A 12,864-nucleotide genomic window follows, 5' to 3' on the forward strand; every position below is an offset into this window, starting at 1 on the left:
AAATTATACAATCACATGTTTAATTATAGAAAAAAATATCTTTTGGTGCGAAAACTATTTAGTAATTCTTGGACTTAAGATTAATTTAGACAATTCGTGCCGTTAGAGATAGGTAGCAAAGCTGAGCATCAGGGTCTCCAACTTATTTTTTTATAAAATATTATTTATGGGTAAGATTTTAAAATCTCTTTTGAAAACTTCTTCTTGAGCCTCGGCGAAGAAATCGCTCGTGGCGAAGAAATCGCTCGTGGCGAAGAAATCGCTCGTGGCGAAGAACTTGAAAGACTCTTGGTTATCGATCGGCTACGGAGTCTTGAAATTGTCTTTATAGACATTGAAGGGGATTGTTAAGTTCTAAAAAAAAAAAAAAAACAGAATGTAGGGTGCCTGCTCTAGTTCCAGGAGTATACTGAATTTAGCTGAAGACGCAGTGTTGGCTCTAATCATTGGATACTAGAGTCTTAACGGTTGTAAGTGAAACTATAACTACTCATCTATTCCAAATAAAAAGTAAAGTAAAGTAATCGCCTATTTTTTCAGTCGGGCTTAACGTCCAACTACCCATTTACTAGGTGTCGTGGACGGAGGCGAATAGCAAACGTACTTTACTATTTCTCATTAACCATTAAATAAAATCCAAGGCCAAGACCGGGAATCGAACCCAGTACCACAATGCATATTAGCTTTGCAGGTCTCGCCTCTTAACCCGCTCGGCTACCGTGGCGCCTCTATTCCAAATAATTTTCACTTAGAGTCGCACACATCTTGGTGCAGATTACAAACACACACACACACAGAGTAGTTGTACATCGCATCGCTCCTTGTGATCCTTAGACACATTATCTTGGACTCTGTCGACTCTATTTTTTTTGAGGTTGTCTTTGTAAAATTGATCTTTTAAAGTAGATGTGGTTTTCCAGTTTGCTGTTAGCCGCACTTTGCTGTAGTTGCAGTCACTTTAGCCAATCGTCCTCGAATTCCTTTTATACAAGACTGTCGTCTATCGGGAAACAAAATTACCTACATAGAAAAGCATCCTTTTCGAAGCAGGCGGAGGCGATAGAAGAAATGCTACTGTCTAGTTGACCTTGAAAAAAAACTCGCACATATCGACTGCCTTCATTTTGTGCCTTTAGAGTAAAGTAATTAAAGTAAAGTAATGCCTATTTTTTCAGTCAGGCTTTACGTCCAACTACCAAAATAGGTGTCGTGGACGGAGGCGACTAGCAAACATACTTTTACTATAAATTTCTCATATTAACCATTAAATAAATAATCCAAGGCCTAAGACCGGGAATCGAACCCAGTACCACACAATGCATATTAGCTTAGTAGGTCTCGCCTCTAACCGCTCGGCTACCTTGGCGCCTCTTTACAGTTTAAAAGTATCAACTTTAGTTGGAAAATTATCACTATTATTTCCAGCGCGGGTCACACTGTTTCCTCTTAAGTTTTTGTTTTAAAATCAATCTCAAAACATTAATAAATGAAATCCAAAATCAAAAAAAATCAATAAATTATTCTAGTAAACTTTTTGATTAGACACAATTTATTAATTGTTTGTTTTTGTATCTAAAAATAATTTTACAGATATGTTTTCGTTTTATTACAATTACTGATTTCTTTTTATTGTTTGGTTTATTTTATATGTTTGTCCATAGTTTAAAATTTTTTGTTTTCTTATTTTAAACATATTCATTAAATTTTAAACAAAACAAAATCAATTATACAATTATATTATTTTATTATAATTAGGTCAAGATATTACATTTATAATAGAAATATTTATTTTGTGTACATGTATTTTTTATTTAGTGTAGTTACAGTCTTAAACATTACCGATACAATTCACAGAGATTTTTCTGCTTTTTAGACTCGAAATTACAATGAGTTTGTATTTTAATAATAATAATTATTATTTATATTCATGATTAATAATTTCGATTTTTTTGTCCTTTTTATTGATTTTCAAATAAATTAATAAATTAATGTGATGATATTGCACATTTGTTCTCAGTCATTCAAATTACTTTATTTTTATTTTTTCAAATATTACAAATACAACATTCTAAACTTATTTGTTTTAATTATTACCTTCATTAAATTCTCCTGTACAAATTACTACTAAAACACTACACAAGTAATACAGGAAACATGAAAAAGAATGAAGTTTATTATTAATTGTTCAGTATGAGAACGCGCCCGTGTCGATAGATCGAGCTGCTGGCGAGTAATTGGTTCAGTAGTTTAAACTGGACTTGGTTTTTGTTGCTAATTATAGAGTTCCGGTAGAATGCGGGTTATCCGGATGCATTAATAGGCGTGGTTTCAACTTTTTACAGGTTTTTATTTGCTCGTCAATAGTAAATACATCTAAATAGCCTACCTAAACATCATACCACTTTTTCTGGATCGCTTTATTGGATGAACAAAAATTCTTCAAAGCTTCAGCGTGCTGTAAGTAAGTAATTTCTGTAAGCAGGAGTCTCAGTAGCAATGAATATTAATGCTGCAAAAGATAAGAACATCTTTTCTCCGAATTTCTGGTCTATATGTGTGAAGTAAATAGAAATCCATTACTTACAAAGTGAGATTATGTTTCTGAACAATCAGCCACCTCTTTTGATTGCATTAGCGATTTTATCGCGATTACTTGACTGCTAAATTTTAAATAAAATAAATCACCTAATATGTACTTAAAAATGCAGCATCAAATCACACTTGGTCAAATGTAGTTTGCGCAAAGTTCTACAGATCGCACTAGTGGCCTAGTCTGCATTGTGCTGCTATCTTTAGGACAATTGTTCTCGTAAAATAAATTAATATCCAGTCTTATTAACAGCGTAACCAGCTGGCAATAGAGTGAGGAAGGTAGAACCAATCAGTTTGTTGCAGTGGCTCGATCAATGACGCAGGAATGTAAACATAACTGAAAACCACAGTAATCAATATTATGCCCCTAATCTAAAGATGAAAACCCATCCACGTAAAATGAACGTTTACTTAAATCGCAATAAAAATAACAGCAAAACTGTTCACATCTATACAAATGTATCAGTCTATAACATAAACATTCAGATATTTACAATTTACAATTTGAATTTTGTTTTTATATCTATGAATTATACAAAAAGCAATTTATATATAAATTTAATGCTTGCCTTTGTGTGTTTGGGATTCGCTGTTAGTTAACTAATAAGTAAACATAATTTTAATATAGTTTTCCTTTCTACTGCAAGCTGAGATTGGTCATTGTTGAATGAGAAGAAGTGAAATATCAAGTTCGTAGTTAAATTCAGCCTTAGGTTTGACTATTTTGTTCAAGGAGTGACAATAAGGTCACTAGTTTCTTGAGATTTCTTAATTTATTACGGATTACCTCGTTATGGGCAACTCCGTCCATCTCTGAACAGCGAGCTATAGAAGCTGCTTGCCAGCTGGTCTGGAATTGAGAGCCATTTTGACTTAGGCTTGCAAGACCAGCACACTGTCAACGAAAACCAATTCCCGTGTGCATAATTGGTCCAATTGGACCAATACCGGCCAGGGGTGGCAACTTTTGGTCGTGTAGGAATAATAAGTGGCTATGGCTTAACAGCTAATGCCAAAAAAAAAAAAAAAAAAACACCAATTCCCTACTATCTTCCCTTGTTAACATCGTCTTTAAAGGATGAACTGAGAAATTAAAGGCAGGATTCACTGGCCAGCCAAAGGAAGACCAACGAACCTGCTACTAGCGGCTTCTAATATTTGGGAAGGAGGATTCACGCTCGACAGAAATGACCCAGGTAACGCTGTGATTGTCCTAAACTCTTTCGCATCCAGTTATTCCCAACTATCAACAGGAACTCTCTCCAAACTCAATTCAGTTCAAATCCATTGTCACAGTTTTTTTTTTTGTTTTTTTTTTAAGGTTAGAACTGCAAGTAAAACCAAATTGTCACTGCAATTGTAAAATCCAACTATTTGGGCTGAATTAAAGATAAAAATAACTAAATATTATAATAAGCGTAAATAATAACTGAGTTTATTGGAGCCCGGAGCTTTTCTCAGGGTCCTGCTGGCTTCTGGACAGTGTTCTCTCGTTACAGACACAACACTGTCGCATCACCATTTCAATGAGCTGAAAGAAGCTCTGTAGGAAGAGAAAAACTAAGGGACAGCAGTTGGATTTCAGTATCCACTGATGCGCTAACCACTCAGCAAATCCCATTCCTAATGTTGGTGTTTTTTGTTCGCCCCTCCCCAAAAAATCGGAACTAAACAACGAACCTGCCACTTAAATTTGTAACTTTAGAGCACAATAGAGTACAGTACCACATTTACATACATACAGTTTAGTATTTATTTATTTTTTTTAATATGCTTGGTCCAAGAACAAATATTCTAACCTTTTTACAGGCACAAAAAGTTTTCTTTTTCTTTTTCAAAAATAAAATCCTTTACAAAACATTATGTTTACGCCACCATTTTTTTTTCTACTCGAAACCATTCCACTTATAATTTATTCCAAAAACAAGACGTAACATTTAATAGAATTCATTACAATAATGACTAGATTCTATATTTTATTTACCTATTTACAAATTTTCTTTGTTTTTAACACTCCCAATGTCTTCTCTTTGGTTATAAATTTTGCCTTTTTTGTTTTGTTTTTATTAGTTTAAATAATAATAATGATACAAACAAAAATAATACTGATAAAGATTTGGTTCTTCAAGGAGAAAGTAAGCAGAAGAGGATTTAAGTACGAGCCAACAAATATTCAATCAATAAGGTCCAAGTAGTAAATCTGAACTTCTCTACAAATTTAAATTGGATGCACTATACCTTGCTGAAAATCAAGAAGTGATTTTCTATTTTTATTAAAAAAATCAAAGTAAAATAATTATACAGTAGCAGTTTTCTAAGTAATCCACAAATAATAGCGCTTTAAGTCTTAGCATTGAAGTAATCCAAATATTTCCAACTCCATAACTTCAATTCTTGTACTAAAAGTTAAACAATTTTCCTATAAATGTAGTAACAACTGAAATAAAACTAGGTAATACAAAATTATAAATTAAATTAAATAACAATATTTAAAAAAAAAATAATTTGACTAGAAATTGTTAATTATAATTAAATGGCACGTAAAAATTAACAGCATTACAGTCACTCTTGTTTTTTTTATTTTTTTAATTAAAATTTGTGCTCAAGGCAAATTCAATCTTTTTTTTGCAAACAAAATTTAATTAATAACAAATTGAATAAGTTAATAGTATTGATTTAAATGAATTTATTGCTTATTTGCTAGCCAAGGATTGGTGTAAAAGTTAGCGATGTGAACGTTCAACGTGGTTGACATTAATTTTGATCAAAATGAACGATTGGTAAGTTTAATAAAATCAATTAATGCAATCAATATTCTGGAGTCAAATTTGGTCGGAATATCTTTGATATTATACTTCATAGTACGCATCTGTATCCCTGACCGGTCAACATCTATCTTCAGAAGAAGAGTAAACAGTTTGTTACTGAGATTTCGACTTCACTCATGGTTCCATCTCCAGTTACACTCGCTGATTCAACGCTAAGACGGATAAAATCCAAGATATTATCCAGCCCTGTGGATCTAACCACACTTTGTCGGAATGCTTTAAGAATCGTTTTCTCCACAAAGTGTTTTTGCTCCATTATGTATTTAAATCAGTCAAAATGTTCATAAAATCACAATTAAAAGCATTTAAAAGAAAGAAAAGACTACATTAAACAATTTGCTGACAGAATACAACGTGAGAGAGAAGAAAGAATCGTCTCTGGGACAGCTGTGAACAGAAAGAAGGTGGCTCCTAAAAATTCCCATTGAACTAAATCGATTTTCAGGTGGAGTTGCGGACTTTCAAGGATGATACAGTAGCTTGGACTTCAGGGCACCGCTGCTGAACATGCTAGGATACCTATAGCGTTCTTCAGGAGATTGGCTCTCTGCTGCATACTAACGCTGCAAAGAGATTAGCTTAGAGGCTACATTGAACGCGAATCAACTCTATTTTTTCTTCTTAGGAGCCTAAGACAGTGTTGTCCGTGGTGACCGACAGTCAATTGACCTCACAGAATATTGAAGAATAACCAAATGAAATAATCTCCAATCTGAGACTCAAGTTTCATTTCTTATTATTATAAAAAGCGTTTCTGGTGTGCACTTGTACGATGACGGTGTTCTTCTTGTGTTCGCAAGGTTCCGGTTCAATGAGCTCATGGTCGGAGATCTCCTCCTGTACAGTTTCCACTTCGTCTTCATCGTCTTCGTCGGCGAATCTGATGCCGCCTTCGTTGTCCAACAGGTCGTAACTTTCGCTACCGTTGCTTGGCGATTTCTCAACTTTAGTCTCTTTTTCTTTAAGACGCCTGGTGATGTGCACTCGTGCTGGCGATTCGCACCTATCCTTTAAGTCCGCCTGCAAACATTATTAAGTTCATTTTTAAAGGAAGAAGAGAAAATATAAGAAAAGTCTGGTGCGAAACATTTACACTAATTTCTTTCACTACAGTTTGATTGTGGCAAAACACTCTATTGTAATGTAATGGGTAACAAAGTATTAAGTATGACACTTTATACAGATGCCCAATTTCCTAATCCGTCGGAAAACTTCTGCTAAAGATTTTCACGGAAAAAGTTTCAATTAAAAGTGCTTTTATTGTACTTAATAAGACTGTAGATCGTAAAAAGGATGGCTATAAGCGAAATCCACCGTGTTCTAGATCTGGTGTAGCTGCTAAAAGTGTCTCAGTGTTAGCTCCCAGAACTTAGAACGTGAACGTCTACAAACTGTTGATTGAAAGTGCCTGCGCGCGTGTGAGAGAGCTTGAGTAAACAGACCCAAGCAGATGTGCATGTCAACCATCTCTGCAGGCCATTTGGTGGATGAGGTGCCAGAGAAAGAGCTACTTGTTAGACTGGTACCTGCAGGGATTTCATGTCCCTTGAATAAATGGCTAGGGGAATTGATGGAAATTGTTGCAGGAAATGGAACCAGCTCAATACATGCAGGTAACTGAACTTCACATAAAAATTTTATTCTCGTTCGTTACTATTATACAGGAGACCGGAAAAAAATTCTAAACAAGGAAGAAAAACCTAATCCATTTTCACCTTTTCCACAAGATTAACCGAACTGTCATCCTCGCTAGCGTACAGCACATGGAGTGCACGATTTGACACAGACGTAACTAGATTGGTTTTCTCTTTAAACAGGCTTTCCGCTGACTCTTGGCTACCTCTAGAACCGTCCTTAGGGGCTGCTCCATTGAATTCCGTTTCATCCCAAATGCCCGGAGCGAACGGTGGTATCCATAGACAGTACGCTGGATCCATGGCTAAGTAAGAGCCGGGTTCAGCGTTCTGTACATTGTAATCGTAGTAATCCATTTCTAGATCTGGTCCGCTGAGGCTGAACTCTGATCCAGCCAGCATGCGTTCTCTGTTGCGTTTTTCTTTGGTTTCCTTAGCATTCTGTACACCTTTACTTGATGGAGGCGAAGAACCCTGTAAAAGGTTTAATAATACAGTTTATTACAAACCAAAAGCAATCTAATCACCTAAAAATAATATTTCTATTTTGTAATTTGTTTATCCACAAACTTGCAAGAGCAATTAAATCGATATCTCATCTAAAGTAATTGTCTTATACTTTCAAATAAATACTGTGACCCAATTAAACAAGCAGTTTAAAGTAAAAGATTAAGGAGATTCCAAAATTAATGAAAGGAAAGAAACCTTTCCCGAAAATTGGCTGCTGAAACGAATCCAGAGCATCTCCCAGTGGTGGCGCTACGGTCCAAGCTCCTACGGAACAACTCCTACTGTTGGGATTGGTAAGAGTATCATGGGCTTCACCAATCAGAATCTCTAAAAAAAAAGGAACTCTGGTGGGACATAAATGCTCCAGCCTGTGCAGAACTCCTCTCACCCAAATCCTGTCAATTATTAACCCAGGATACACCCCTGCATTTTAAATAACAATGCCCGCATATCTAAAAACTGATTCAAATTAAATAATATTCGAGAATACAAACATTAGTCAGTGTAGATGATTGGCTGGAACTAGCACTGGGGCGGCTCGGCGGTCGCTTTCTGAAGATCTTCGGCGAGGGAACACTTTCACTGCCACCTTCACCGTCTTCTGGTCCTTCGGCCACTGGGCTTACCGGCGACATAAATCTACCAGCAAACAAGCAATAGTGAAAACTACAGAAATTATGCAAAGCTTTGCATATTTATCATGCATATGTAGCCTGCATGTGTATTGTATCCCATATGACATCATCCTGTTAAATCGGACAAAATCCTGTTATTTTAAAGGAAAAACTCGTACTAACTTCCTATTATTTTTCAAAAGCCTTAATTGACGTCTAGGTAGCTGAGGAGTCCGAGGCACTTCCAGACTGGTGGGTCTCCTTTCGTTTTCAGACAGGATGTTTTCACTTCTTTCATTGCTGTCGACTTCTGGCACTTTCTCCAGTAACTCCCTGCTTTCTTCGTCCCTAAAGTGTTGAAAGAAGTGTGAAAAAAAAAAAAAACCTGTATGTACAAACAGCAAAACTGCACTTGGTTGATTTGCCATAATGGGTTATTCAAAGAATTAAACGTACAATTTTTCTTTCGTACTGTAGAAATAAACGTATACAATTTTACCATTATTTATAATATGTTAAAATCTCTACTGGAAATGACTATATTTAGAGAGGATTCAAAAGTGAATTGTGCCCTGGATCCTGTCAGATAATAAATCCGTCATTTCCAGTGATCCATCTCATTCCAAAATGATGCATCGTTTTCATTGTACGTCAACTGAGCATCCTAAACTGTTCTAATGCATTTTTGTTCACTGCATTTCCCTTTAGAACGCCTCAATCACAGTAATAAACTTACTTATCCATGGTTTCGTTTTCTTGTAGTTCCGTATCCTCCTCGCTGAGTCTTGCATGTTTGTGCGATCTAAATCTTTGCAGAGAGATCACCTCCGACAGTAAAGTAGCATTCGACGATGTTCTCTTCTTCTCTACGACCAAACTGCCGCCTGGAAAAGAAATGTCAAGCAAATGATTTAAAGCTTCTATTTCTAGCCAAGATCAGTTAATTGTACTGCAGAGGTATTAAAAAAATATTCTTAGTGGTGGAAACGCAATAATCGATTTTTTTTTTGTAATAATTTCCATAATTAAATATTTGTAACAGTTTTATTTTTACTTTTTAAACTGAGGTAAAACATAACAAGTAAGTTCAAAACTTAGAAAGCATGAATGTTAGTCGGTTATCCAATGATAATCTCCAGAAACCAACCAATAGTTCAAGTTTAAACTTCAGCCGCCTTCGGTTAGAAGTTTGGCTGTGAAGAAATCTCGGAACTCGGACAGTGATCTCTGGAGATTACAGTTTTAAACAGGGGAGACGTCCACAATGCGGAGGTGGAGTTTATATTGTAGAGACTGTACTATGTTTAGATGGATCTTGGTTAGAGTTCTGTACGTTTAAGTCTTTTTTGGGAGTTCCAGGCAACTCTCTTGTTTAAGTACAGTAAACCAAAAGCAAATTATAAATAAACTGCAAGTTGACAAGACAAGAAATAATGGAACGCGGACAGCGATATCTGGAGATTACAGTTTTAAACAGGAGAGACGTCCACAATGCGGAGGTGGAGTTTATATTGTAGAGACTGTACTATGTTTAGATGGATCTTGGTTAGAGTTCTGTACGTTTAAGTCTTTTTTGGGAGTTCCAGGCAACTATCTTGTTTAAGTACAGTAATCCAAAAGTAAATTATAAATAAAGATCATGGTACATTTGGAAAAAACGGAGTGTCCACTCCAATATCCTGACGGCTGAAGACAAAGAAAAGAAAATGTACACTTACAAGAATTATCGGTGAAAGACTCCATATCGTCGGCGGCTGCCGCTAACTGGTATTTGTGATATCTGTAGATGTACTGAATGCCCAGGCATGCGGTCGCCACAACCGCTATCAGCACGGTCAACGCCAGCCCTGCGTTTATCAGCCCATTTCCTGTCCACAATTCTGATCTCACAGTTTCCGCTATTATCGGACTGGTTAGATTGTATTCATGGCGATCTGTAAATGGTATAATATTACTAGAGACAAGAAGTTGTCGATATAAGAGTATGGGTAAGTCTTAGCCCAATAAGATTCAAGAATATTATCAATTTAGGTTGAGCATAATTAGTATTGCACTTGGAAATCTCAGAGCATTCAGAACTCTGTAAAAAAAATCTTTTCTGGGGAATTGAATTTCCACCGGCAACAAAGAAAAACTCATTTTCCACAAACAAAATTTAATGCTGCTTAACTAAGTTAAGCTGCTACATTCTAGCCAAAATTACAATACATTACAATTTAGTGAATTTAAAAAGAAGCAATTTCAGGTCTACTATTTTTTATAAAAGAAAATATTTCCTTATAACCAAGATACAACGAATTTGAAGGTGAAAGTAGGTGAATCCAAATTTAGTTCGGAGAGGAAAGCCGGAGTAGATGACGGTTTCAAATCCGGGCTAGGCTTTCTTAGATTTTGTCTTTCCAGAAATTTCCTGATTTCACTGTGCGCGGAATGGCACTGTTTTAAGAAAGAAATTAAACATTTTTCTCCAAAGACGGGTTAATTTTCTTTAGGCGAAGCCTTTAAGGTTCTGCAAGGGTTACCAAGTAGAATAACTTTTTTTAAAAAACCAACCTATTTGCGAGATATGCGCCAGAAATCCGCCAGCGCATTCTTCCCCACTGGTGATGATAATATCTCCAGCGTTGAACTCAATCAGAAGCGCCGGTCCAGTGGAGATTATGGGAGGCACTTGTAGCGGAGCGCCACTCAGTCGAGCCAACATTTCTGCCGAAGATGCATCACCGTCACGTATCTTTAACGATTGTGACATACACGGCAATCGCAGCTGCTCCATGCTTAAACGTATGCTGTGGTTTTTCTCCGTCTGCGAACAAAAAGAAGAAACGACTCCATTAAACGGAACACTAAGCAGATACAAAACAGGAAGTGCAAAACAAATAGGCCTGGAGGAGAGGTGACGTAATTTGGAGAGCCTCAAGGTCCACCTCCACGTAATTACCCTTCACTGAATCAAACTGCTGACTTTAACTGACATCAATGATACCATCTTACGTTTCCTCCAATGTTCCCACTTCTTCTATTTTCTTTAAAAATCTTTGCCCTTCTCCCTTAAATTAATTCTTTTTCATGATAACCGTCACCAGATAATTGGCCACATACCTGTATCAGCCAAAACGTCCGCCCTGGACATGAATGTGAAGAAGCGGCAATCAGACGTCTAGATTTTCCAGTACCCAGATGTACAATACATCCACAACGACACCCTGGACCAACTTCTGCTTTCACTTCTGGCCGATCGGCCGGCACCTCACCATTGCCTGTGTCCGGATAGTAACGACAATCCCAGGAGCCAGCTACACCGCAGCTTTCTGTTTCCAGCGCGTGTCCCTGTGAAAAAATAAAAATAGCTTTTGCTTAAGCAGACAATAAGATTAAATACCATTGATTTATTTATTTTTTTGGTTAAATTTTACCTGACAAAACTTAGCCCCATATCTAGGCGGCGGTGAGTCACAAAATCGATATCGATTTCTCGTGCCACCGCTGCAGGTGGACGTGCACTGGGTCCATGGACTCCATTCACCCCAGCCTCCTGTCTCCCAGTCTGTAATTGGAATTATCCATTACAATGTCGTCTGATTTAATCTAATCAAGAAATATGTACAATATAGAAAGGAGAATGGTTGCGGATGAGTAGAACAACAATCTGATGTAGGCAAGTGCGAGGATTTGGGATGTTGCCTCTGGGGCCCCGGGAGGCCCCACCACTACTTCCTCTTCCTTCTACTCTCAAGGTCCTAAATCAATATTCTTCATACTCGGATCATTTGACCCATATTTTAATTCTCAGCATCAGTTTGCCACTTCAATGTAATCTCAGAGAGACGCCCACCCCAACCATGAAATGTTTAAATACCGAACAATTTTCTCATTGACTTAGCATTTCCGGTCAGATAAGCTTTACATGATAAACATTTTTAAAACGCAAAACCGTTTACATGTCGCAGTAAAATATATTGCCAATTATCGGATGCAGTGGTGGTTTATAAACTTAACGAAGTTTTAAGTTTCCTGCAATCTAAAACCAACTTCTAAAACGCAATTTTTTTTTCTCCTGTCGCAGTGATGTCCAAAACTTTTACTCGCGGTGAGTAACCTTAGCGCAACAAGGGAAAGTAAAAGCGATGAGTCTCTCGAGTTATAATTTCCACTTTTGAGAATTTTCCTTCATTAAAGAAGGAAGAAAATCTATATTTGGTGAATTTAGAGTCAAGTTTTAGGGGACGATGCGAGTGAGGTGGACGAAGAAGGTTCGGTGAATAATGAGCGACCAGAGAAATAAGGTTAATTGGCGCCAGAGAGAGAGAGAGAGATCTGACACCTGCCAATAAAGCGAAGGGCCGCCAGAAATTGCACTTCTAATTACAGAGCCCTTCACACCTTAACAAGGATTAATATCCCGGAACTTTTAATTGTACCCTCGTCTTGTGTTGTTGGCTGGCTGACTTAAAACCCCGGTCTCTTCTTTTTGTCATCTCCGCAGGTTGCGCACCTCTACTATTTCATCTCTATTCAACATTTCAGACATTATTATTATTATTATTATATATATAAAAAACTTTTATTAATTTCCATTCACATTTTGACTAGTGCTGCACGAGACCGAGACGAGGCGAGACTTTATGCAGATCTCGCCTCGGTCTCGTATGACAAGTGTCTCGTCTCGATCTCGGTCTCGGTCGC

At 36.9% G+C, this 12,864-nt stretch overlaps 1 protein-coding gene across 18 annotated transcripts in view; it reads right to left on the reverse strand.

The window, feature by feature from the left end:
• Window positions 1–1,724: 1,724 nt before the first annotated feature.
• The window catches only part of gogo (thrombospondin-1 like protein golden goal), a 499,603-nt gene continuing 488,463 nt past the window's right edge, over window positions 1,725–12,864 (reverse strand). For all 18 annotated transcript variants that reach the window (XM_074124386.1, XM_074124324.1, XM_074124391.1 and 15 more), the window contains 9 exons: window positions 11,595–11,725; window positions 11,281–11,508; window positions 10,732–10,984; window positions 9,897–10,112; window positions 8,915–9,062; window positions 8,362–8,526; window positions 8,059–8,203; window positions 7,136–7,528; window positions 1,725–6,440 (listed from right to left, as the gene is read on the reverse strand). In XM_074124386.1, coding sequence (XP_073980487.1) covers window positions 6,147–6,440; window positions 7,136–7,528; window positions 8,059–8,203; window positions 8,362–8,526; window positions 8,915–9,062; window positions 9,897–10,112; window positions 10,732–10,984; window positions 11,281–11,508; window positions 11,595–11,725 — 1,973 coding nt within the window. In that variant the 3' untranslated portion in view covers window positions 1,725–6,146. The remainder of the gene's footprint in view (window positions 6,441–7,135; window positions 7,529–8,058; window positions 8,204–8,361; window positions 8,527–8,914; window positions 9,063–9,896; window positions 10,113–10,731; window positions 10,985–11,280; window positions 11,509–11,594; window positions 11,726–12,864) is intronic.

Source organism: Rhodnius prolixus, unplaced genomic scaffold, assembly GCF_049639745.1.
Source record: "Rhodnius prolixus isolate KJV_2025 unplaced genomic scaffold, Rpr scaffold_1, whole genome shotgun sequence".
NCBI classification, from domain to species: domain Eukaryota; kingdom Metazoa; phylum Arthropoda; class Insecta; order Hemiptera; family Reduviidae; genus Rhodnius; species Rhodnius prolixus.